General features: G+C 36.4%; 1 protein-coding gene across 3 annotated transcripts; it reads left to right on the top strand.

Annotated features, from left to right (window-relative positions):
* Positions 1-1399: 1399 nt before the first annotated feature.
* LOC128231513 (nucleosome assembly protein 1-like 1) lies at positions 1400-21478 on the top strand. 3 transcript variants are annotated; one of them, XM_052944447.1, is made up of 15 exons: positions 1400-1455; positions 1737-1769; positions 2038-2102; positions 2872-2998; positions 3648-3789; positions 4133-4219; positions 4497-4532; positions 4693-4744; positions 8840-8994; positions 9409-9548; positions 13391-13536; positions 13925-14064; positions 14802-14879; positions 17394-17448; positions 18900-21478. In XM_052944447.1, exons 2-14 carry the CDS (start codon positions 1753-1755, stop codon positions 17403-17405), a joined length of 1197 nt encoding a protein of 398 aa, XP_052800407.1. In that variant the 5' UTR covers positions 1400-1455; positions 1737-1752; the 3' UTR covers positions 17406-17448; positions 18900-21478. The 3 variants fall into 3 exon arrangements, with proteins under 3 accessions (XP_052800407.1, XP_052800406.1, XP_052800408.1); XM_052944446.1 differs by lacking the exon at positions 17394-17448; XM_052944448.1 differs by lacking the exons at positions 4497-4532; positions 17394-17448.
* Positions 21479-23806: the final 2328 nt, after the last annotated feature.

A 23806-nucleotide genomic window follows, 5' to 3' on the forward strand; every position in this document is an offset into this window, starting at 1 on the left:
TTTCGAATAGCTAGACCACTGGGTTAGTTCTTACTGATATTCGTAAGTTCTGTCATATCAATACCAATTATTGTAATCATACTGCAGTATATATACTCGTTCTCATTCCATCACTATAATTGTACCGTACGTGCTTTGTGCGCCCGTAATTTTGATATTTCTTTATACAACAAGCACCCCCACCGGGCCCCATCACTTTGCTTTGACAACCCCACTTCCATATCATCTTAAAAGGAAACATTTGAAGTCGGTTTTGGCATTGGCAGCGGCATCAGTAAACTTGAATTACTTTGTAGTGTATCGTAACAGTGTTTGTTGGCATAACGTATTGGTCATGTTCGATCTTCGCCTTCGGGTGAATCGGCTTATTACCTCCAGAGTTGTGCCCCTTAAAAAAATACGTTAAAAAATAGAAACCTTAGAGATACCGGTACCTCTTGTGCAGGCTTCTTAGTAATGATTAGCCAATCATGATAAAACTTGATAACAGTGCTTTTTGACTAAATGCGGCCATCTGACTCTTCAGACCAACAATGCGCGCATTAAAATATTCGTTGCCAAATGCATATGCCTGTTATGTTTAAACAAAACTAAAGTGCTTTTTTGCGATTTTCCCAAATTATAACCTCATTTTCTGCTAAATCCGAGCCAAAATGATAAATGGAACTGTAACCTACCAGTTGGATTTCGTACATTTTGGAAACATTGCCGAAGTGTTCTCGAGAACGGTTAAAGTTTCAAGGAAAACATGGATATGCTAATACACACTAGGTAGGTGGGCATATGATAGGCTATGTTAAAAAATAAAGAAACTTTTATAATTATATGTATTGCCTTGATTTTCGGCTCGAGTCGAGCGTTTTGGTGACGCCATCTTGCACTGAAACCTACCATTTGGTCACGTGGATTCCCCGCCGTGTAACCTATATAATGGGTTGTCATGGAGTACGCTCGGGGTGGGGTGCCGAGGATGTCTCGGACCAATAAAATGCTAATTAGTTCAAGAGGAAATATTAAACTTGTTTGACTATGACTTTAGTTTTGAAATTATTGTCATTGATCAAGCTATGCTATACGGAGCTCGATCGATCCCTAGTAGTAATTAAGTGTACCGTCAGAAACCGGCGGTCAAAATTAACTAAATGAAATTCTAGATAAAGTGATACATAGCGTTGCGTTGTCATCACAGTCACAACAGTATTTTAGACCGTTCAAACTAAAAAAAAAGAATCAAAATTTACAAATTATGTAGCCAGATTCTCATTTCTTCGTTCGGCCGGTCATTACTTTTTGGTAAATTAATAACTGTACCCATGTGACCCGCCAAATGGAATGTTATTTGTACAAAACAACGGTCTCTGTGATTGGTTGATATTTTGACAATGTCCAATGAACGTATCTCTTTCATAAATACCCTTTAATCGTCCATTTATCCCTCGTGTTTGCGGAGTCAAGGTATGGTTTACAGAGAAAGCTCATTTTCTTTTATAATAAGAGGATGTCTGGCATCAATCCACTGTCATAGAATACCTAAATGCTGACCTCAAATAATATTAAAAGTTATTGACACAACTAGTCATATAAACTAACGTAAATTCCTAAACAAAACGACGAACTTTATAATTGATGTCATCACCATAAATATTTTAGAACTAAGCATTGAACAGTAATAATGATATGTGAAATCTTTGTATCTGCTGAGTTGAGTTGTTCTTACGGATAAGGTTGTCTTCCAGGTTAACAACTGACGACATGGCTGATCCTGAAGGGTATGTTGAAGATGATGATTGTCTATTGTTTAGATAAAATTAATAATAAAGGACATTGACATCTGAGGATTGTGGATTGTGTATTTAATCTTTATAAGTCGACGCCACTAATCACAGCTGGCATAAACCAGGTCTTAACTTTAAATACATTATGTTAATTGTTTTGTTATTTGTGCAATGTGAAAATGGCAAAAACTACCTAGCTTACTCAAGTTTTCATGACTGAGTTTATGTTTTAATAAGGTAATTATGTTTCCCTTGATTACAGGAAACCTGAAGAGTTGGTGGGGGAGCCAACCAGTGAAGAAAACCCAACTAGCGAGGAACCAAGCAGTAATGCTCTCTTACTTGATTGAGTTTCACTTTGTGTCTTTTTTTCAAAGAAAATTGTTTAGATATTGTCTTAGTGATTTTTTTTAGTGGCACAATAGTAGTAATTTTTTGGATTAATTTTAGTCAGTTAATAAGATTTATAAAAAAAAAAGCTTAAAAAAAATAGATACGAACAAAAGTTCACTTAAAAACAATGGTGACCTCTTGTAGTATTGGTCAAACCTCAGTAATATACAGGCCTTCCAGCATTCCTACTTTTTTAACAGCTTCCTACTTTTTCCTACTTTTTTTCTAAAAAACTACTATTCCTACTTTTTTTTGAAAATAAAGTCCGCAAAAATATTAAAGTTTGATCTTTGTGCTAGTTTTATTTGCCGAAAATGAACAAAAGATGTCAAACTGGCTGGTTTCTGTTGTTGAAAGGTGTGGCAATATGTTCCACTTTGACGTGCATCATCTTTTCACCCACACAGTTCAGCAACAGAAACCGACCAAGCATCATTCACTAAAATATTCAATGTGGCATATAGATGGTATGATTTTGCATTAAAAACATTGCCTGTAGGTAAGTTAATAGCTATTAATAAATACATATTTAACCAAAAATATTCCTACTTTTCCTACTTTGTAAAAAATATTCCTACTATTTCTTTTCTGTCAGAAAACCTACTTTTTTTGTTAGTGGCTGCTGGAAGGCCTGAATATACTTACCTTGATTTGTTTAGTGTTTTTCTTTAACAAGTAATTAACCCCTTTACTCATGACACAGGCCAAGGAGATGACTCTGCCCAACCTGCAATTCTGGCTAGTCAGCTGATGCGGGATCCACAGATGCTCGCAGCCCTACAGGATAAACTAGGATCCATGGTTGGACACAACTCTGGGTATATACAGAGGTAAGACAATTAACTTACTATGAATTGATTTCATTGATTTCATACATTGGTGTATGCTTCAACCTTGCTTGTGCCAAATGTGTTAATACATAGAGACTGGACCATTTGGTAGTGCAGGGGTTAAATGGGTTACACAACTCAATACTTTTTCACCTTACTAAGGCTTAAAAAAATTCATTGGTTCGGGGTTAAAAAAGCCTACTCTGCCTGTTTTTGAAAAGGATGTAGCCTTAGCAAGGGTTAAAATTCAGCTACTTCCTTATTCCCTACACATGTGTTTCCCAAACATAAATAAAATAATATTATTATTTTTTATTATTGTTTGTGGTGTTTGTTTCTGTATGTCATTCTTCCATCATTGGAACAAATAATCATAATAATGCGCTTGTTTAATTTACCAAATTTGAAGCGGTTATGCTTAAAAAAGTCCCACATAGGCCAGGTCTTTTCCCAACTTTAGCTGAAAAGGCCCTGTGAACTGATATGAATATCCGTTTGTACTGGCTTTCTTTAGTGGCTGAAGTTTGACATCAAGGGTGAGAATGGTTTAGTGGTGTACGTTGCTGCCTGTCACACAAGTGGTTGCTAGTTCAATCCCAACCTGAGCCCTCACATTAAGCTTAAGGTAAACATATATTCAATTTTATAGCTTGCCCAAGTCTGTGAAGCGAAGAATCAAAGCCTTGAAGAAAATTCAGTTTGAGGCAACAACGATTGAGGCTGAATTCTACAGGGAGGTCCACAGATTGGAATGTGAATATGCCACAAAATATGCTCCTCTGTTCGAAAAGGTATTTGTCTGTGCGGTACATTTCTTCCATTAGTAATAGTGTTTTTGTTTTGAGGTTGTTGTTTTCTGTTTTACTGTGTGATTATTGAAAAACATGAGAACTGTTCTTTCTTATTTTAACTCTATAATAATGTTTATAATTATATGTTCTTGATCGCCCTGATGTTTCATTATATTACTTAATTTTAATTCTTCAATTAGCTGGCATTTTATTTATGAATTATTAACCTCCATTGTTCTGGAAAGCCTTTGCGCAAAACTGCTAATTGTGTAGTTGTCAGAAACACGTCTTTTTTTTGCTCAAGTCTAAATCAGATTGAAATGTTTTGTCTGACAAATTTTAGCGATCACTGGTGGTGACTGGGACACACGAGCCTAATGATGAGGAAGCTGACTGGCCTAGTGATGATGAGAAGGACGAGGATCTGGCTGTAAGTAACCATGCTATCATTGATGTTATGAATTGATGAATATGTGTAGTGTGCATAGCATGGCAGATGTTTCATCATTACTGTTGTGCTGGTCGAAGTTTCCTATCAAACAAAAGATATTTGAAGTTTGGTGTTAATATCCATTGCACCACTTGACAATAATGTTATGCAATTTTTTGTACATTCATGAAATTGGAAGATGTGTTATATCCAATTAAGGCAATTCATTACCCTAGATAAGAAATATTCTAGTTGTCTTCTCTCAAATTTATTGTAGAAAGACAAGAAAGAACTGGCTTCAGGAGACAACAAGGTATACAATATCCGTCTTATCCATTTCATCAATTGACTTGTAAAAATCATAATTGCAAATACATGATTGCTTATATCTGTGGTACAGTATTTGTGTCTTGAAGCCAGTGTCTATGTATGTAATGTGATGTGTGTTACCATGTCTTCTCATGTTACTGCAGGATGAAGTGGAAAAGAAGGCCAGCATAGAAGACAAGAAGGAGGAGGCTGAAGGTATGTTCGTACAGACTGGGGTATACAAACCCTAATTTTAACTCTTCTGTACAAGCTCTGTTATATAAAATCCAGATTTTGAGGAAGTGTGGAACGTATTTTACCTGTGCAGATCTCCAGGACTGGTTCTAGAACGTCAAGTCACTATCTTTATAAATTTGCATTTCATAAATAGAAGGAATAAAATAGGAAATTACACAATAATACACTTAAGTAACATTTGGCTTATTAGAAGGAAATTCACCTTCATGGACAAATCCTTGTTCTTAACATTGTACAAGTCTCTTGTTCGTTCCCACTTGGACTATGGAAATTTAATATACTTCCCATACACGAAGAAGTGTAAGCAAGTTCTGGAGAATGCGCAACGTAGAGCCACAAGACTAATACCTGAATTTCGTGGACTTTCCTATCAAGAACGATTGAAAGAACTGAATCTCCCAACATTGGACTACCGTAGAAAAAGATTTGACATGATACAAGTTTTCAAAATTATTCACGAAGTTGACGACATCAATGCAAGTGTATTTTTCAATTTTGCGGACAATAGTGGAACAAGAGGTCACTGTTTGAAGCTTGCAATGCCTAAAGCTCACAAGTCTATTCGATTAAATTCTTTTGGACATCGTACTATATCCATTTGGAACGGCCTTCCACATAATATTGTTACATGCAGCACCGTGAACAGTTTTAAATCACAACTGGATAAGTTATGGGCACACAAACGTTTTGATCTAAGTGATGTGTATTAATTTCATCAGCAAAAAATCAGACTGGAGTAAATTTCAATATTTTCATTGATAAACAAAATCAGATCGGAGTGGAGATTTGCATAGAAGTAGTCTAAAGGGATCAACTAGCCTAAAGGGCTAAACATTTCCCTAGAAGACACAAGGTAGAAACATATGTAAATAAACCAAGTACTCTTCATGTGATTTAAACTTTATAACTTTTGAAATAAGCAAGATTTTATGTCTTAAAGCTGCACTCTCACAGATTGACATTTAAAAAAAATAATCTCTGAATTAGCTGATTCTTGCAAAGAAATATTTAATGAATGAAAGGGCTATTTTATTTCATTTTAAAACCGACTTTCAAGATACATGAAAGAGGCAACAGTGTGATGATAATAAATACAGAAAAAAGGTTTCTTGAATGACGAGAACTTATATGAAAATATATGCATGTGTAGCTGGAATATGGATAAAGGTAAATGTAACTAAAACTTCACATATTTCAGCTTACCTATTGGACTATTGAGCACTGAAAAATAGGCAGATATGCATATAGTGCCCAAGGTCCTTGCAATAACAGATCTTAATATATGTCATTTTGATTGGGCCTAAAAAAATACATGATTCTGATTATCCGATCCTACCTACGAAATTGGCACCAACCCGTTTTAACAGATGGTAAAAATAAAATAAAAATATATTTAAAGTGTGTGTTTTAATAAAAAAATTTTATATATAAATGTAGTTTAAAAACTTTAAATCTTTATGCAGAATATTACTTAAACAACGTTCTCCAATGAAGACAATTACGTTCTTATATAAAGCTTTTGAAAAGGATGTAACCCAAACAAAACCATTTATTATGCCCCCCTTCGAAGAAGAGGGGTATATTGCTTTGCACAGGCATGTCGGTCGATCGGTCGGTCCGTTGGTAGACCAAAGCTTGTCCGAGTGATAACTCAACAATTCCTGGACATATGGTCATCAAACTTCACATGAAGGTTGGGCCTGATCAGTAGATGACCCCTATTGATTTTGGGGGTCATAGGGTCAAAGGTCAAGGTCACAGTGACCTTGAATGGTAAAATAATTTTAAAGCTTGTCCGAGTGATAACTCAACAATGCCTGCACCCATGGCCCTCAAACTTGACATGGAGGTTGGGCCTGACCAGTAGATGACCCCTATTGTTTTGAGGGGTCATCAGGCTAAAGGTCAAGGTCACAGTGACCTTGAATGGTAAAAGGTCGTCCGAGTGATAACTTGACAATGCCTGCACCCATGGCCCTCAAACTTGACTTGGAGGTTGGGCCTGACCAGTAGCTGACCCCTATTGTTTTTTGGGCTCATCGGGTCAAAGGTCAAGTTCACAGTGACCTTGAATGGTAAAAGGTTGTCCGAGTGATAACTCAACAATGCCTGCACCCATGGCCCTCAAACTTGACTTGGAGGTTGGGCCTGACCAGTAGCTGACCCCTATTGTTTTGGGGGCTCATCGGGTCAAAGGTCAAGTTCACAGTGACCTTGAATGGTAAAAGGTTGTCGGAGTGATAACTCATCAATGCCGGCACCCATGGCCCTCAGATTTGAAATGGGGGTTGGGCCTGACCATTAGATGACCCCTATTGTTTTTGGGGGTCATCAGGCCAAAGGTCAAGGTCACAGTCACCTTGAATGGTAAAAGGTTGTCCGAGTGATAATTCGACAATGCTTGCACCCATGGCCCTCATAATTGAATTGGAGGTTGGGCCAGACCAGTAGAACACCCCTATTTTTTGGGGGGGTCATCGGGCCAAAGGTCAAGGTCACAGTCACCTTGAATGGTTAAAGGTTTTCCTTGTGATAACTTGACAATGCCTGCACCCATGGCCCTCAAACTTGACTTGGAATTGGGCCTGACCAGTACATGACCCCTTTTGTTTTTGGGGGTCATCTGGCCAAAGGTCAAGGTCACAGTGACCTTGAATGGTAAAAGGTTGTCCGAGTGATAATTCGACAATGCCTGCACCCATGGCCCTCAAACTTGACTTGGAGAATTGGCCTGACCAGGAGATGGGTGACCCCTATGGTTTTTGAGGGTCATCTGGCCAAAGGTCAAGGTCACAGTGACCTGGAATGGTAAAAGGTTGTCGAGTGATAACTCGACAATGCCTGCACCCGTGGCCCTCAAACTTGACTTGGAGGTTGGGCCTGGCCAGAAGATGGTCCCTATTGATTTTAGGGGTCATTGGGCTAAAGGTCAAGGTCACAGTGACCTGGAATGGTAAAAGGTTATCCGAGTGATAACTCGACAATGCCTGCACCCACGGCCCTCAAACTTGACTTGGAGGTTGGGCCTGACCAGAAGATGGTCCCTATTGATTTTAGGGGTCATTGGGCCAAAGGTCAAGGTCACAGTGACCTTGAATGATAAAAGGTTGTCCGAGTGATAACTCAACAATGCCTGCAGCCATGGCCCTCAAACTTGACATGGAGGTTGGGCCTGACCAGTAGATGACCCCTATTGATATTAGGGGTCAAAGGTCAAGGTCACAGTGACCTTGAAAGCGACCTCGACAATTCCTGGACCTATGGTCATCAAACTTGACATGAGGGTTGGGCCTGCCCAGTAGATGACCCCTATCATCTTTGGGGGTCATCAGACCAAGGTCAATGTCACAGTAACCTTTAACGCAAAAAAGTTAACAAATCTTCTCCCACTGATATCTCAACAATGCCTGAACCTATGATCATTAAACTTGACATGGATGTTAAGCCTGATCAGTAGATTACCCTTATTGATTTTAGGATTCATAGAGCCAAAGGTCAAGGTCATGGTGATCTTGAATGGTAAAAGGTTGTCCGAGTGATAACTCAACAATGCCTGAACCCATGGCCTTCAAACTTGACTTGGAGTTGCATCTGACTTGTAGATGACCCCTTATGATTTAAGGGGTCAAAGGTCAAGGTCACAGTGACCTTGAACGAAAAAAACTTGTCTGTGTGATAACTTGACAATGCCTGCACCCATGGCCCTCGAACTTGACATTTAGGTTTCTGGTGACCTGCTGATGACTCTGGATTTTGAGTTCATAGAGTCAAAGGTCATGGTTATAACACACTCTCTCCTCACACTTTAATGGTCATAATCTTAAAACTGCCTTAACGGCAACAAATCAGCTGTCATTTCGGTCCATGCATATTTCATTCAATTGTCCATATAATCCTGACAACATGGCGCTCAGGGGGGGCATAATGTTTGACAAACATCTCTTGTTTTTTTGGCATTAAAAAATGTTGAGATTGTGTTACTCTAATAGCATTGTATTAGATTAATACATAATTATATGAATGCCATATATAAACTAGAAAAATAACTTGCAGACAAAGATGATGAGAATACAAAAGGCATTCCTGGTTTTTGGCTGACCATATTCAAGAATGTAGATATGCTCTCTGAGATGATACAGCCAAATGACGAAGCAATACTCAACCATCTACAGGATATCAAAGTAGAATTTACAGAAAAAGAGCCAATGGTAAGTTATATAATTGATATCAGACCTTATTACAAAGATAAAAGTTAGTATAAACAAGCCTTGAACCATATATTATTTTTTGTCTCTTTTTTTAAATTTGATGTAGTTAGCTGTACAAATATGCTCAGATTACTTTTTGCTGGTGTGACGTTTAAAGTTGGTCCATTCTTATATGTGATTAAATAACATTTTATATACAATTCAATATGTAGCTCAAGTTTCTCTTCTTGCATTGACATTTAGATTGATAATATATTAGATGTTGAATTGATCCACACTAAGAATATCTTAAAAAAAATTATTCATCAGTTTGTTAGTATTCTAAGGCAAAACCTTGTTGGATTTCCATCATTTACTTAATGTTCATAGCAAATGGTTAAGCTTTTTTAAGCACAATGTTATTTGTGTTTTCAGGGCTTCACATTACAATTTTTGTTTGAACCAAATGAATATTTCGAGAACAAAAAGCTAACCAAGGAGTATGTTATGAGGTCGGAACCAGAGGAAGGCGATCCATTTTCTTTCGAGGGGCCTGAAATCATCAAATGTGTCGGGTAAGCTAGCTCTTGCATTTTGAAACTTTGCCTCTCAATTATAAGCATATTTATCGTTACCATATTCTTGTTCAGCAAATGTAGAGTTTTAGCTCAAGAGATTGGAAGGATGCTGCACCCTGTTGTTTTTTTTGGTAGCACTCCGCTTGCGCCTTGTGAAATCCGAATCTGCAAAAATCCACTCGAGTCGAATACAACCTCCCAGATCAAAACGCAGAACTAATAACCCTATTATATAAGTCACTTTCACTTGCTTATTTTGCAAAGAAATATCTAGGTATTGTCACAGCTGTTGTGTTTGACATTATTGTCATTTTCATTGTCTTGCAAATCATTTATGTTTGCCAATACTTTGTAAGTTAACCATTAGTAGATACACATATTACCATAAATCTTGGTACCTTTTTCCTCTGATGTTTTCATTGCTAATTACAACACTGAAAAAGCATCTTTGATCTGTCTGTAGCCTTCATAGGTATTGGACATTTGCACAGGTGCAAGATTAAATTTGGAGACAATAGGTACCGATTTGTCTTTGGCAAATTGGTGTACATGTTTCCAAATATGAATTATTATTATCTGTCTTGTGTGGAAGTCTTTTTAACTTGAGAGTAAATCAAAGCTTTTCCTGCTGATGGAGTCATCTTCCTCCGAGGCACCCATTGTTTAATACAACTCTGTTAAAGCATCTTTGATCTGTCTGTAGCCTTCATAGGTATTGGACATTTGCACAGGTGCAAGATAAAATTTGGACGCAACAGATGCCGATTTGTCTTGGCAAACTGCTGTACATGTTTCCACACATGAATTTTATAATCTGTTGTATCTTGAAGTATTTTCATTGGTTTGTTCATAAAATGGGACATACAATTTCACCTAGGGCAGATGGGTGACTCCCAGTTTGTCGGATCAATAATTTTAGAACCCTTTGTCCATCATCACCAAATTTGGTCTGATTCATTGTGATTGTTCTTTAACCAGTCATACTGTTCAAGTCACTCCAGAGTTATCACCCTTTAATTATAGAAATAGCCTTTCAACTGTCTCTTCTGATCATGAACTGAAGAAGCCTTTGTTTCATCATCAAATATGGTCAAAATGTCTATGGTAATAATATCTTTACAAGTTGGATAACCAGCAATATCGCTGGGGCCAAAAAAAAAAATAGGTTCGTTTCCGGTCTCCTTCCCAAAAAAAAGAGGGTAGGTAGGTAGGCATTTTTGGGGGGGGGGGGGAGTGATCTAGAATAGAAGGCGGCTGACTTTTATTCAAAAACAACCATATTAACTGCGTATGAGACAATTTTAAAAGGTACTAAAGCATAAAATGTAAATACAAGTCCATTCATTTATTAAGAACTGTATATGTGTATTAATTATAATGTATAGATATACATTTTCTAGAATATAAATGCATGAAATATCAATGAAAAAAAAACAGAAGTTAACATCTATGTTGTCTGATCTGGAACTTCACTGTTTGCTTCTTCAATGCCAGGTCAGAAATAATCTAATGAATCTGAAACAGAACAGTGTAGATCCAGTGTAGATCCAAGATCTATATAGCGGTGGCCTAACAATTGTTACAAGCTTTAATTCAGTTTGCTTTTTCCAAATGGTCTCATTACATTTTATTCCAAAATTCTGTACTAGGGTCCCAACTGTCATACTACCTTTATAAAAGCAACATTAAAACCTTGTTTATTTTTAATTCCTTTAAAGTGGAACTCCTTTAAAAATTGTACCAAGGAAATTTAATACAATTTGGGAATTATTTTAAATTTTATATTAAATAAAAGTCCTTCTACAAGTGTTTTCAGGCCGAATAATTTCCTACCGAAGCTCATTCCAACGAAGTACCAGAACAAACTTATTTTCACAAGCTTTGCAGAATTAACATTAATAGCAGAATATGACAGTGACAAAAAGACAAATACAAGTTTAGTTGATAAGACACAGTAATTTATTGCAGGTGATATCTTAAAAACATGGCCATTATTTTGAAATTTGAACGAAAAATATATGGTTTGCCAAAATACAAACACTATACCTTCAACATCAAAGTTTGTTGCACCAGACATTTCCGTAGAGCATTTTATCGTCACGCTCGATTTACCAACGTTCGTATCATGGTAGATATGCCAAACATCTTCAATATTTTTATTGTTTGGCAGGCTTACTAAAATATTTTTATCGGTTTTATTGTGGGAGCAACGTTTCAATTTCAGTCCCAACACTGACGAACTCGACATGGGTGCCGCCATTTTAATAGACTGCTTATCAAATTACCGAATTCGAAATGAGACCAAAGATAAGAAAATTAACGGAAAGAAAGTACCGAAAAGTACTAAATATGCGCGCAGTTAACTTTTACACCAATAAAAAGTATAGGGTCGGCGCGGAAATAAGAGGGTCGGTCGGGCGACCGGAAACAGACCTATTTTTTTTTTTGGCCTGGAGTAACCCAATTTGGTCAGAATGTGGAATTTTTCTGTCCGGTTTGACAACCAGCCATGTCGCCCCAGTCACTACAGAGTTATGACCCTTGAATTGGTAAAAACTGTATTTACAGTGCAGTGTTTTTTTTAGGCCTGATTTGGGGCCGAAATTCGGCCCCATTCCCCTCTCCAAAAAGTATATATTTTTCCCCTATTTCAGTAAAAAAAATTCCCCTCCCGACGATGTCAAAATCGTCCTCTAAAATAACTTTGCCGATCATAATTACGGCACTTTTCAATACGGTAAACGCAGTTTGGCACCGCATTTTACACGTAGTGATCATACGTGCTAGCCTCCCTTGATTGATCGGTATCGTTCAAGCGCTCGGAAAATTAATTATATTACGATTATACGAAAAAACAATCGTCCCATGATCAATTTATTAAAGAGGAAGGCAAAGCTTTAATGATTTTTGCATTTATACATTTTTCCCTTTTTGCCCTTTTACGACGCGATTTTCCCCTCCTGACGGGCACTGGCCCCATTCCCCTAAAAGTGAAAAAAAACACTGCAGTGTTCCTTTGGCTTAATGTATGGTTTGACCAGTTATCGTCAAACATGGAGTCCTGAAAATAGGACTGGCATATTTTTGGACAGTTGGTGCTCTTATTTATAACTTAATTTAATAAACCTTTTACTGCTGATAGAGTCCTCTTCCTCTGATGCTCTTATACTTTAATACAAATGTTTTAAAAGCATCTTTGATCTGTCTGTAGCCTTCATAGCTATTGGACATTTGCACAGGTGCAAGATAAAATCTGGACGCAACTGATGCCGATATGTCTTTGGCAAACTGGTATACATGTAAATTGTGTCCGAACATTTATAAAAAAAAATTCACTCTGTGCAATAGTTGTTTATATTTTGTAAAAGTGACATTCTGAATCAAAGCTACACACTTACAGCATAATTGCTTGTGATATCTAAAGCTTCTTTTAGTTTAATAAAATTATAAAAATTCCCAGTGAGAATATCATTATAAAGATTTTCATGAATGATTTTTTTTGTATTTAGTATCGATAATCAGTTTTCGATGTCGTAATCGATCATCACAGACATTTTTAAAGGCAATTGATGGATTTTTGACATATCTGGATTTTCGTTATATCCCTACTGCTTTTGAAATCTATTCTTTGCCATTTTCAGATAATTGAAAATTTGTGCTGTTTTATGTTATGTTTCCCACATTTATTCAGTGTATGTGTTTTTGACTGTTTTGACATTAGTTTGCCATATGATCAATTTACAATATACTGTTGAAAGAGTTCCATATCTGTTTTTGTTTGGATCAATGACAAGACTTGCAGTAATTTATATCTTACTGACAGAAATGCCATATTTCAGATGTAAGATCGACTGGAAGAAGGGGAAGAATGTGACCGTGAAGACGGTGAAGAAGAAGCAGAAGCACAAGGCCAGTGGCACGACCCGAACCATACAGAAGACAGTCCAGAGTGATTCATTCTTCAACTTCTTCAACCCACCCACAGGTATGGAAAATTGTTTTTTCAATTCTTTTACTCCTTTATTTTATGAGTCGAGTATAGGCCCTTTTCCCCAAATCGTTAAATGTCCTAATTGAACATGATATTTTGGATATGCTTCTAATTTTAGTAAAATTTGTCAAAAACACCATAACAGTTAACTGTAAAGATAAATATGTTAATGAGGCTTATAAATGCAGATTCATCTGTCTAACTAGACATTGTCAACACACAGTCCCGTTCTGGTAGCCATTTTAACTGTTTTATGTATAGGTTTTGATGAGAGTCTATTTCAAATGACTATATGACCAATCAGTATGTTAAAAGCTGTTTTTGTCATGATAACCAGGGCTATATATTCAAACAACATGTACATATATTATGCATCTAACAGCACCAGAAGATGAAGAAATGGATGAGGACACAGAGGCACTATTGGCAGCAGACTTTGAGATTGGCCATTTCATCCGGGAACGCATTGTGCCACGAGCTGTCCTATACTTCACTGGCGAAGCCATGGAAAATGAAGATGATGTAAGCTTAATATTTATTAATGAAGTGTTATGCTATGAAATGTTTGACATCATATACGTCTTTTTACAAGTTTCTGACTGCAAGTTTTGCTTGCAAGTCCAACCTTTTTGGTTATTGACTGAGTAAAGCATTTCAGTCAATTAACTGGCAGTACAGAATGGAACAAAAAAATATTTAAAATCAAACCTTCAACATTATTATATACAATGAAAAACATCACACTGACCCTTGATTATACAAAAGAAATACATACATGAGATCGGCAAGTCAAAACCTGAAATAAAAGGGAATTTCGCATTTGAGCATACTTTGATAATGGAAACATAAATCTTGATAGATGAGGATTCAAATAAAAAATACATTGCACATTTACTGCTAAGATCAACCTAATTATTGTCAGTAAAGGAGACATAGTTCTGGCCTATGTGTTTATTGGTTGACTTTGCAGGTTTCCAAGGCTCATGATCATGATCAGTGTGGCTTAAAAGGTGACGAGCTTTCACATTTGCATGACACATAAGATGTATGTGTCTTGAAACTTGCACCGTTTTTAATATTCTGTATATACTCAAAATGAAAACAATTTTGCCCTTTTTCCAAAAGCTTAATTTATAAACAGCCACGTGGTTGCATTCCATTGTGCAGTTGATGGATTCAAGGGGTGCTGATTTATGGAAAGGGAGGTTGTATAGGTGTGATCCTCACACTCAAACTAAGATCCATTGTGTATATTTCAGTATGAGGATGGTGAGGAGGAGGAAGGCGGAGAGGAGGGAGAATATGATGAGGATGCCGACCCAGACTTCTCCCCAGGGGTAAGTGTACCAACTGTGTACTTGACAATGTGCTAGCTGCTAGTATTTTCAGATTTTTAAGCACTTGCCTGAATTTCTATATTCTTATGTATGAAAAAAAGCACATTTAAATCATAAGAATTTTGAAATTTTCCACTAGCAACTTTCTATCACTGTTAGCCTCCCTATATCTTTGCATTCTTTTATGCTTCTTATTGCTGTTAATTTTCTAAAATAATATTAGAGGCTGAAAAACAAACACAACACAAATTAGTTGCTCAGTGACTGAAGTTCTAGGTTTTGCTACTTTGCAGCTTGTTAGATATATGACCCAAGAATTTCATGCACGCTGTGCTCAGCTAGCCCTAGGTAGCGTTTCCCACATATCTAGTGCCCCGTGTGACACAAGGCTGCAGAGGCCCAGTTCAGGGTCTGCCTTGAGAAGAGAATTGACATCTCATACTGATCTTACCAGTAGACCAAAGACGGCACCCTCAAAACCACCTAAGCCAGAGCAACCAGAAATTGAGGACAAAATTCCGAGAAGTTCTGAGGCTGCCTTCATGATGTCTATGCATGATCTGCAGGCAAACAATTCTCAAGAAAAGCATTCAGATCAGAAGGCAAGAAAAGCAGTAGTAAACCAAAGCACTGAAGTATTCCTGCCTAATTCTATTGAATCAGAAGGCGTTGAAATGTCTGGTAAACAAGTGCAAATGAGGGCCCAGAAGAGCATGGTGAATATGAATCCAATGCTTAAAATGACGAGAGAGAAACATTTTGTGAAGTTAGGAAAGAGTCCAAGAACATTGTCAGTAAAAAGTCCCCGTGGGCTGGTGCAGGGCAAACCTAGTCGTCGCAGAGTTTCGCTTGAACTAAAGAATGATACAGATACTGATGATAGTGATGGAGCTGCTGTTGGTGTCAAGAAGGGTGATGTTGCAGGCAATATTAAACGAGCAAGTCACAATCCAGGTGCGGATCTGGTGAGTAAAGGCGATGTAAAACAAGCCACCAGGGCAAATATGGGAAATAAAAGCAACATAAATCCAACTGGCAGTGAACTAAGACTGAATACAGGGTCTGATAAAATGGGTGCTAGAGCTCATATGGCTAATAAAACAGATGTAAAGGTCAAAACAAAAGCAGTCTCTATAAAAAAATCAGAACCTGATGAAAAGGCCACAGCAAGCACCTTGCTGGGAGCTGAAAGTTCTAATACATTTGTGAAAGATAAAAAGGAAAAAGATAAAGATCCAACTCAATTGAATGTAAAACTTCCAAAAGCTAAGGAGGAAAAACAGGAAGAGAATAAAGTAGAGAGTGCAGGTGCAACAGTGAAACAAAGTACGAAAGCTACAGCATTTGCAATCCTTAGAAAATTGACAGGTAAAGGAAAATCCGGAGCCCATAAACCTGGGCAAGTGCCTAATGTTAACAGACCGATGCTTGTAAAAAAGCCTAAGCCAGAAAAGGAAAAGAAACCTAGGCCTGAAGAGGGTGCTGCAAGTGCTGAAATTTCAAAGGTAGTAGAAAATGTGACTGACATTACAAGTCCTCATGGTACACAGTCAAAGCATAGTAGACGAAAGTTCAAATGGAGCAATCCATTGAACCAGTCAGCGAGTGATAAAGATGCACAAGGTCCGTTTCAAAAACCTGTTGCTGTGAAAAGAGCTGCAAGTAGCAAACATGAAACAGAGTATTCAGTTAGAAGACGGGAAGAAATGAGTGGCGTTTACGACAAACATCACAAACCTGCTTCTGCTCCACCGAATCCCCAACCTGAAATTCTAGAAACTCAGACATCTGACAAAAGTCCTGAAAAGCAACCCAGGAAAGCAGACAGTTATGTTAGTTTGAGAGAGAAGAAAATATTGCAAAGGTCACTTGATTTAAGCAGACACAAAAGAAAAGTTGATGAACCCTCTACTAGTGAAGGAACGGGTGCCATTTCAAACCAAAGCCCACAAAATCATAAATCAGTACGAATTCAAAATGCCATGATCTCGACCAGCATGGAGGTGTCAAAATCTCTTGCTGCTGCTGCTGAAACAGAAAGTTTGCATTCAAGGCACTCTGTAAGTTCCGCAAATTCGACTGTCCATCCCAAATACCAGGATAGCCCCTACTTGAAAGACAATCCACTGTTACAGTCAGGGAAACAAAGGCGCAGGCCTGGGGCTAGCGATAGGCACAGTGAGCAGTCTGGGTCTGAACAGGGGGACCCAATCAAAGACAGTAAACCTGGGAACAACTGAGCCCATATGTGTAACTGTATATTTTGTTATAACCATTGTGTGGTGTACCCAAATGTCCGAACCATCATGACAATTTTATATCCCATAAAACCCGACCATTTAATCATTTACACCACCCACTGATCATGGTTGGAGTGTAGGTTTGTTTATCATACATCACACTTGGTTTTAACAATGTGCAGTTATGACATTCACTTTAACTTTCTGAAAGCTTTACCTTCATTTCAATGCAAACATTTCTGATGTATTACGTGAAGACTTTTTCTTTTCCTAGGGCTCCAAATAGAACGCACAGTAGTGTAGGTGCAACTGATGGATTATGTGTATAGGTATTGACCACTGCAATGTAACTGAAGCATCTTGCCCATAGTCTGATTTTGTTACATTTTCTGTTTGCTTGTACATGTATATGTATAACTGTTTTCAATATTCAAGTTTCGTGAAAAGCATTCGTAACAAGTGTCGTGTAAGTTTCATGATCATTTCTTTTATATTTGGAGTGCATTGTTGTGGTTCGAGCTTCATGTATGAATAGTACTTTGTATTTTGGAAATCCTTTGTTTATAGAATGTAAGCTGTATAACTGTTGTTTTGTTAATGCATTTATTATCAAAGCATGTATATTTTCAGTTATTTTGATTCTGTTTGGGCTTTGAATTTTAATTGCATCTGCACAGTCAGAAGCTTTTTAGAGATTATGTCATTTGAAATTTATTATACGGCTTTTAAGTCTTTTTCTCTGTCTCAATTATCTTTCTGTAGTCACAGTATACTTCCAAGTCTCTGACATGGGAACATGCTGAACATTTTTGGTTAAGTGCATTTCTTGCATTAAAATTTGAATAGTTGAAATGTCAATGCCTTTTTTTTTTTGCTTTTTGGAGTTTATAGTGTAGAAGTCAGCCATCAGTTCTCCCCCACTGCCTGTGTTCATGTTTGGAGCCAATTATTTTCTTATTATCATATATGATTAAACATGTATTTCTTTATTGTTATTTCACTTCTATTCAGTATTACATATTTGAGAATATTATCTGATTTAAAAAAGTGCAAGTTTAAACCATGAATAGCATCCATTGTGTGGTAGCAAGTTTTAAAGATAAAGCATTGCAAAGATTACTTTTCCTCTCTCACTCACTAATTCTATTATAATTATCACTTTGTATAATTATCACTTTGTATATTGATAATTTAAGAATATTTAAATAAATATTTTTATATTCTAGCTTAATTATTGAGTTTAAATACTGTTAAGTTGCACCTACCTGGTTATACAAAGTGTGATATGAAGAATCCTGTACCTACTTCAGGCCAATCTGGATCGCTTTTATAGAGTTTTATCAAGTTATGGAGGGGTTCTGCACCCTGTCCATTTTTGGTACCACCCTTCTGTCCTCATGAAAAAAGCAAGCCTTAACAGACTTAAATGCTTAAGATAACCAAATATTTCTTTTGTTTAAATTTAAAACTTTTATATAGTATGATTTTAAATACATACACGCTTTAATTATTTGGCTGTTAAAAACAAATATTTCTTCAAATAAACACAATTGCTAACTTTTTCTGTAAAATTCATGGTGGTCAAGTTCATCAAAGCCTGACACAAGATGCCCTTAGCATCCTGTCCCTCTTCTGCAGCACCCAACCTGATTATAACCCCACTTTATTTATGTCCTTTATCAGCAATAATATATATATCAATATGTCATTGCTGTTGTGCATGTGTTAAACTAGACTTTGTTCCCGAGATGCATACAAATTTTGTGTTTTATATTTACAGAAGGAAAAGCCGGCAGAATGTAAACAACAGTGAGGGTGGATAGCTGAAACATTGATGTGTGACATTTGTTGGTTACCAAAGCAACACTATGAATCAACAGAGACAAGTGTGTCAGTGGTTATCGCCCGTCCTTCCATACACAGACCTCGCTACTATGTGATGACATTATTTTGCGGACTTAACAACGCTGCTTTCCTTCACCACGTGCAGAGGGCCACCAATGTTATACATCTATGTCTGTAAAACCATGGTTGTCTTTTAATCATAGGCTCTTAACAAAAATATTTTACAGGTGTATTAAATGTCACATCTGTTGGGTTTTTTTTTCAAATTCTGTAATTGGTGCAATAAACAGTGTCATAAACTACCGGGGAATCTGGATTTGTGTACTTAACGTTGTCCTACATTAAAAGAACTGCTGTGTTTTTACAGACCTGACGCATGATTGAACGCTTTGGTACTTGTCGTGATACGAACAATTTTTTTTCTGCCAATATTTTGCTCTTAGTTTCGCTATAAACATTTGCCATATATGTAACTTTGTTCCAAAGCATCAATTGAATAGCCTTGTGCATTTCTCAACCAGTAACTAGGTCAAAAATGCCTACAAAGTCATTGAAGAGATCAGCTGTGTGGCACATCATTCCAAAAAGGTTAAAAAACTAGTGAAAGTGGTATTGTTTTGAGTAAATGTGCTATTCTTTTCAAAGGTTTTGTATGCCACGTACATGTATATGCTGTGATTACTGAATTAAAATAGTACAGATGGAGAATGTTTGATCCCTGTTGATGTATCCAAATCCAATGCATGGGGTGGTGAAAATTAGCCCCAGCCTTCAGGCCCTGCACTTGGAAATAAATTTTATATGGCAGAGTTTGTTGTAGATGCCTGCAGCCAGTGCTAGTGATAAAAATTATACTTTTTCATCAAAGATTTTAAATTTGATGACTGGATTTAGAATAACAATTAAGGATGAGTGCAGATAACTTGCCAATGAATCAGTTTGTAAAGTCACCCATCGTCCTTTTTTTAAGTGGGTTTAACTTCTAAAAACCTAAAAATACTGTTTGGATTGGGACTAGTCCTCTAATTTAGATGATATATTTTGTTGTTGCAATATTCAAATAGTTTGTTATGTTAAAAAAAGGGTATTAAAGAAGCTGGACACAAGTGTCCGTTTCTCTCTGATAAGCTTGTTGAAGGTATAAATCTGTATGTGAAATTCTATCATATGATATAAGTTTAAATGTCTTAAACTGTGATGTGAAATACTATTTTTATATTGATTGATTACTGAAGTAAAAGTTTTATTAATTATCCATATCTTTTATTGATATAAAATTGATAAATGCATTTACTCGGTGTGATGTGAATCTCTTAAATATACATATAGGTGGGAAAAAAAAATTGTACAACAAATTTCAGGTAACTATATTGTAATGAACAATTGTCAATATTGAAATGCATGTTATTCTTCCATTTGTAAATATATGTTTATTTTTTTTGCTGTTTTGTTTAAGACTTGCCCTTAGAATGCATGTTCAAGTCGAAGCGTGAAAGTGAAAGTTAGTATCTGCTTTATTTAAAGTCACTTGGAACCTTTGTTTTCACCTTTCGAAGTATAGTTGTTGAAAATTGGTTGTCAAATCTTGTTGCGCCAGTTTCATGTTAAGCCTTAAAGATTCCTCTCTCCAACTTCTTATGAATGATTATGATGCCAAGTTGCTGCTGTTGTATGTTGGTTTAGAGAAAATGACACCATTTCATCTCCTGTGTGTGCATATTTACATTGAGTGCTATGGTATATTTACATTAAGTGATATGAACAACAGGTTTTTATAAATGTTTAAATAAGATGATCAGCATTTGAATACAGTGTGTGTATACCACATGTTAAATTATATCATATATGCTACATTGGAAGGCAAAATTTTGCTTAAAATGAAGACTAAAATCATAAGATAACTTTTCTTTTACTACACAATTTTAAATAAAACAAAGGGCAGTCTATGCTGCTTAAATAACATCACCTTCGTTTTATTACCGGACTTTGATAAGGTGATGAGTTTCATCAAACATGTTTCCAAAATAATGTTTTGACAGTACTCTGTCAGACGGTCGTATTGTGAAAAGGTTTTTCAAAGTGTTTTAAGAGACTAAACTCTCAATCAAGCTCTGGTAAAAGGCCAAAGGCAGGGCTCAGTAAGGGGCGTAGACTGAGCTATGTTTCATTAAAAATGGTGAAGAAGTAGTGATGTTATCTTTGTTTTATGTCTTCGATCACACACTGGAATACATAATACAGAAATAGCCTCATAATCCCATTGACAACATACATATCATTAAAACCCACTAGTCAATACGGAATCAAGCATGTGTGTCTATTTATTCTTTGCCGCAGAAATTTTTAACAGGTTCTTTTTTCTTTTTTGCAGTCATGTTTGAATTCTTCATAGATTGCTATGTTCAATCAACTTGTATATTATGTATTTGGTTTACTAATGCATCTATAATACACATTCATTGCGAAGAAATGGAAAAATTGACGTGTAATGCAAAATAAATAAACTCAAATTTAGTTTTGTTTTTTTTATTTAAGAAATCACACTGCCAGCCATACGTCAGTCGGTGTTAACTTCTGTTTGCATATTATCTTAGCAAAGCGTACTTATCAGTCAGTTAATAAAGTCATGTCCTCAGTATGAGAAGGTTTAGGTTACACTTTGGGGAGTCTGTCAAAAATCCTTATGTTTTGCATTGTCCAGGCTTTAACTTGGCTGTGTTTTTTTAATGCTCAGCTGTTCACTGTTTTGAGCTTTTGGTATGTTGTCAATATATCAAAAGTCAAGGCCATACGAACAGGTCATTTGTCAATTTCTTTTCTTTGTATCTCCTTTGGGCTTAACTTGGCCACAATTTTAGGGATCTAAAACAACTTTGCGATGGAATAACACCAACAAGACTACTGTATTATTATTCAGGAGTGAGCACGACATTGGTGGCGCTTTGTGAACAAGGCTACAATCACAATGTTGGTTAGTCAATGTAAATTGGGCATGCAAGTTTTTAAACAAAGGTACAGGAGAACTCGTACTAGCTGGAAGTCGCACCAGATTTGGAGAAGTCATCCTATGTATGTTCTATAGACTTCTTTAAATATGAAGAGAATTTGTTTCTATTGACACAAACATTTGTTCATGTTTAAGACAAAGTTATCCAATAACCCTTGCATAATATGTATACGAAAGAGGCAACAAGATCCCCTAGGCAGTTGGGATGAAAGCCCACAGCCAAGCGATCAGCAAGGACCGACTTTCCAAAGGACGTAGCCATTTAAGTATGAACCCATACTCAAGTTTGTACTTTAACTATCATTTTTTCAAGTGCAAACTGAATGACAAATTAAGGAAAATAATCATTAATAATCATACATATAATAACTATCACAGGATCTTATGATTAATTTCTATTCTCCCACTTCTCTGTCATTCCCTTACCCCAGCCCTATTATCTCTTAGAGATAATTTCAATCTGTCAAACGATTAACAATGCCTTGGGGCCCACCCACTCCTGATGAATTCAAAATAACTCACTGGTGCATTGACCGATTTATAAGCCCTGGAGTCCCACTCATTTTTTCTGATGGTATCAATAAGCCGTCACCATCCTCTCGTCGAATATATCCAAACATTAGAACATGCGCATAAAGAAAACATTGCACAATTAAATTAGGCATGCATCGACATGTAAGACTTCAAACACCCTGCTTGGAAAAATACCCATCACCAGTATGAAATCAATCAAATTGTCGACTAACATTAATCCTTTCTTCATAAGTTCGTGTTTGTTCAAACCTTATACATTATATGATATAATAGTTGGTAATTATAATAAAGTTGACAAACTGTAAAGATATGTTGAGGCAACACCTACCCATTTTGTACTATAAAATATATAAGGTAGACTGACTGATAAAGTGAGGAAACAGCCAGTACCCACTGGAGAGCCTGTCTAAAGCGATACGCAAAACTCAAAATGTGGCATTATTCTGTATGCTGACCAACATAATGGTTCTAAAACATTGTTACCTCGGGTTCCGGTATGAAGTGAAGGAGTGTACCGGTATTTGGTATGCAAGGCTAATTGTTTGCATCAGCATTCAGTAAATGATTACATGTCTTGCCTGTCGGGAGGTCCCATAATTGTTCTAGTAAAACTCGACATGGTCTTGACCTACTGACCCAAATACTCAGTAAGGGTTTATCACCATAACCAATCCAATAATCATGGTGTCCGATATAACGGCAAGTAGTATAACACTATTCTTATTGCCATATTAAATAGGCACAATATAGATTGGTTGACAACATATTTATTTTTTTCAATTTTAGTGCATTTTCATGTTTAACTCGTTGTCTGAAATGATTCAACAAAAAAGCACTACTGAGTATGATTTATGTACAGATGAAAAAAACAACAACACTTTTTCAGATGTTTAAATAGCTGCGTAGCCACAAATTCCCCATTAAAAAATCACCAAAATTTCGCTTATATTTTTTATCTGAACTTCAATCATACGTTTTTTATCATTAATGTCAAATGAGTAAAACATGATAATGAATTAAAAAAAAAATGTTTTTGCATCAACCTACAATGGGCGCCTTTAAATACATAAGTTATGTTATAATTTGCATGTATCATTCAAAGGCAATGCCATAACTCTATTCGTATTGTCACTTTAAATAAAGTACCGGTAGTCTAATAATAATGCATGTATAATTCAAACTCAATACTAATGTTTCTATAGAATGGGGTTACGTATTTGACAGGTACGTTTGTTATGGTACGGAATGTGGACGGGGTTTAAGATATTCGCTGTTTCTACAACATTTCGATATTTTAGTGA

The sequence above is a fragment of the Mya arenaria genome, chromosome 4 (genome assembly GCF_026914265.1).
Source record: "Mya arenaria isolate MELC-2E11 chromosome 4, ASM2691426v1".
Taxonomy (NCBI): Eukaryota; Metazoa; Mollusca; class Bivalvia; order Myida; family Myidae; genus Mya; species Mya arenaria.

Excerpts from the sequence above, each read along its gene's own strand:
- LOC128231513 (XM_052944446.1), top strand. Across the intron at positions 9,549-13,390 it reads GAAATCATCAAATGTGTCGG|ATGTAAGATCGACTGGAAGA; the intron begins GTAAGCTAGCTC and ends GCCATATTTCAG. Across the intron at positions 13,537-13,924 it reads CTTCTTCAACCCACCCACAG|CACCAGAAGATGAAGAAATG; the intron begins GTATGGAAAATT and ends TGCATCTAACAG.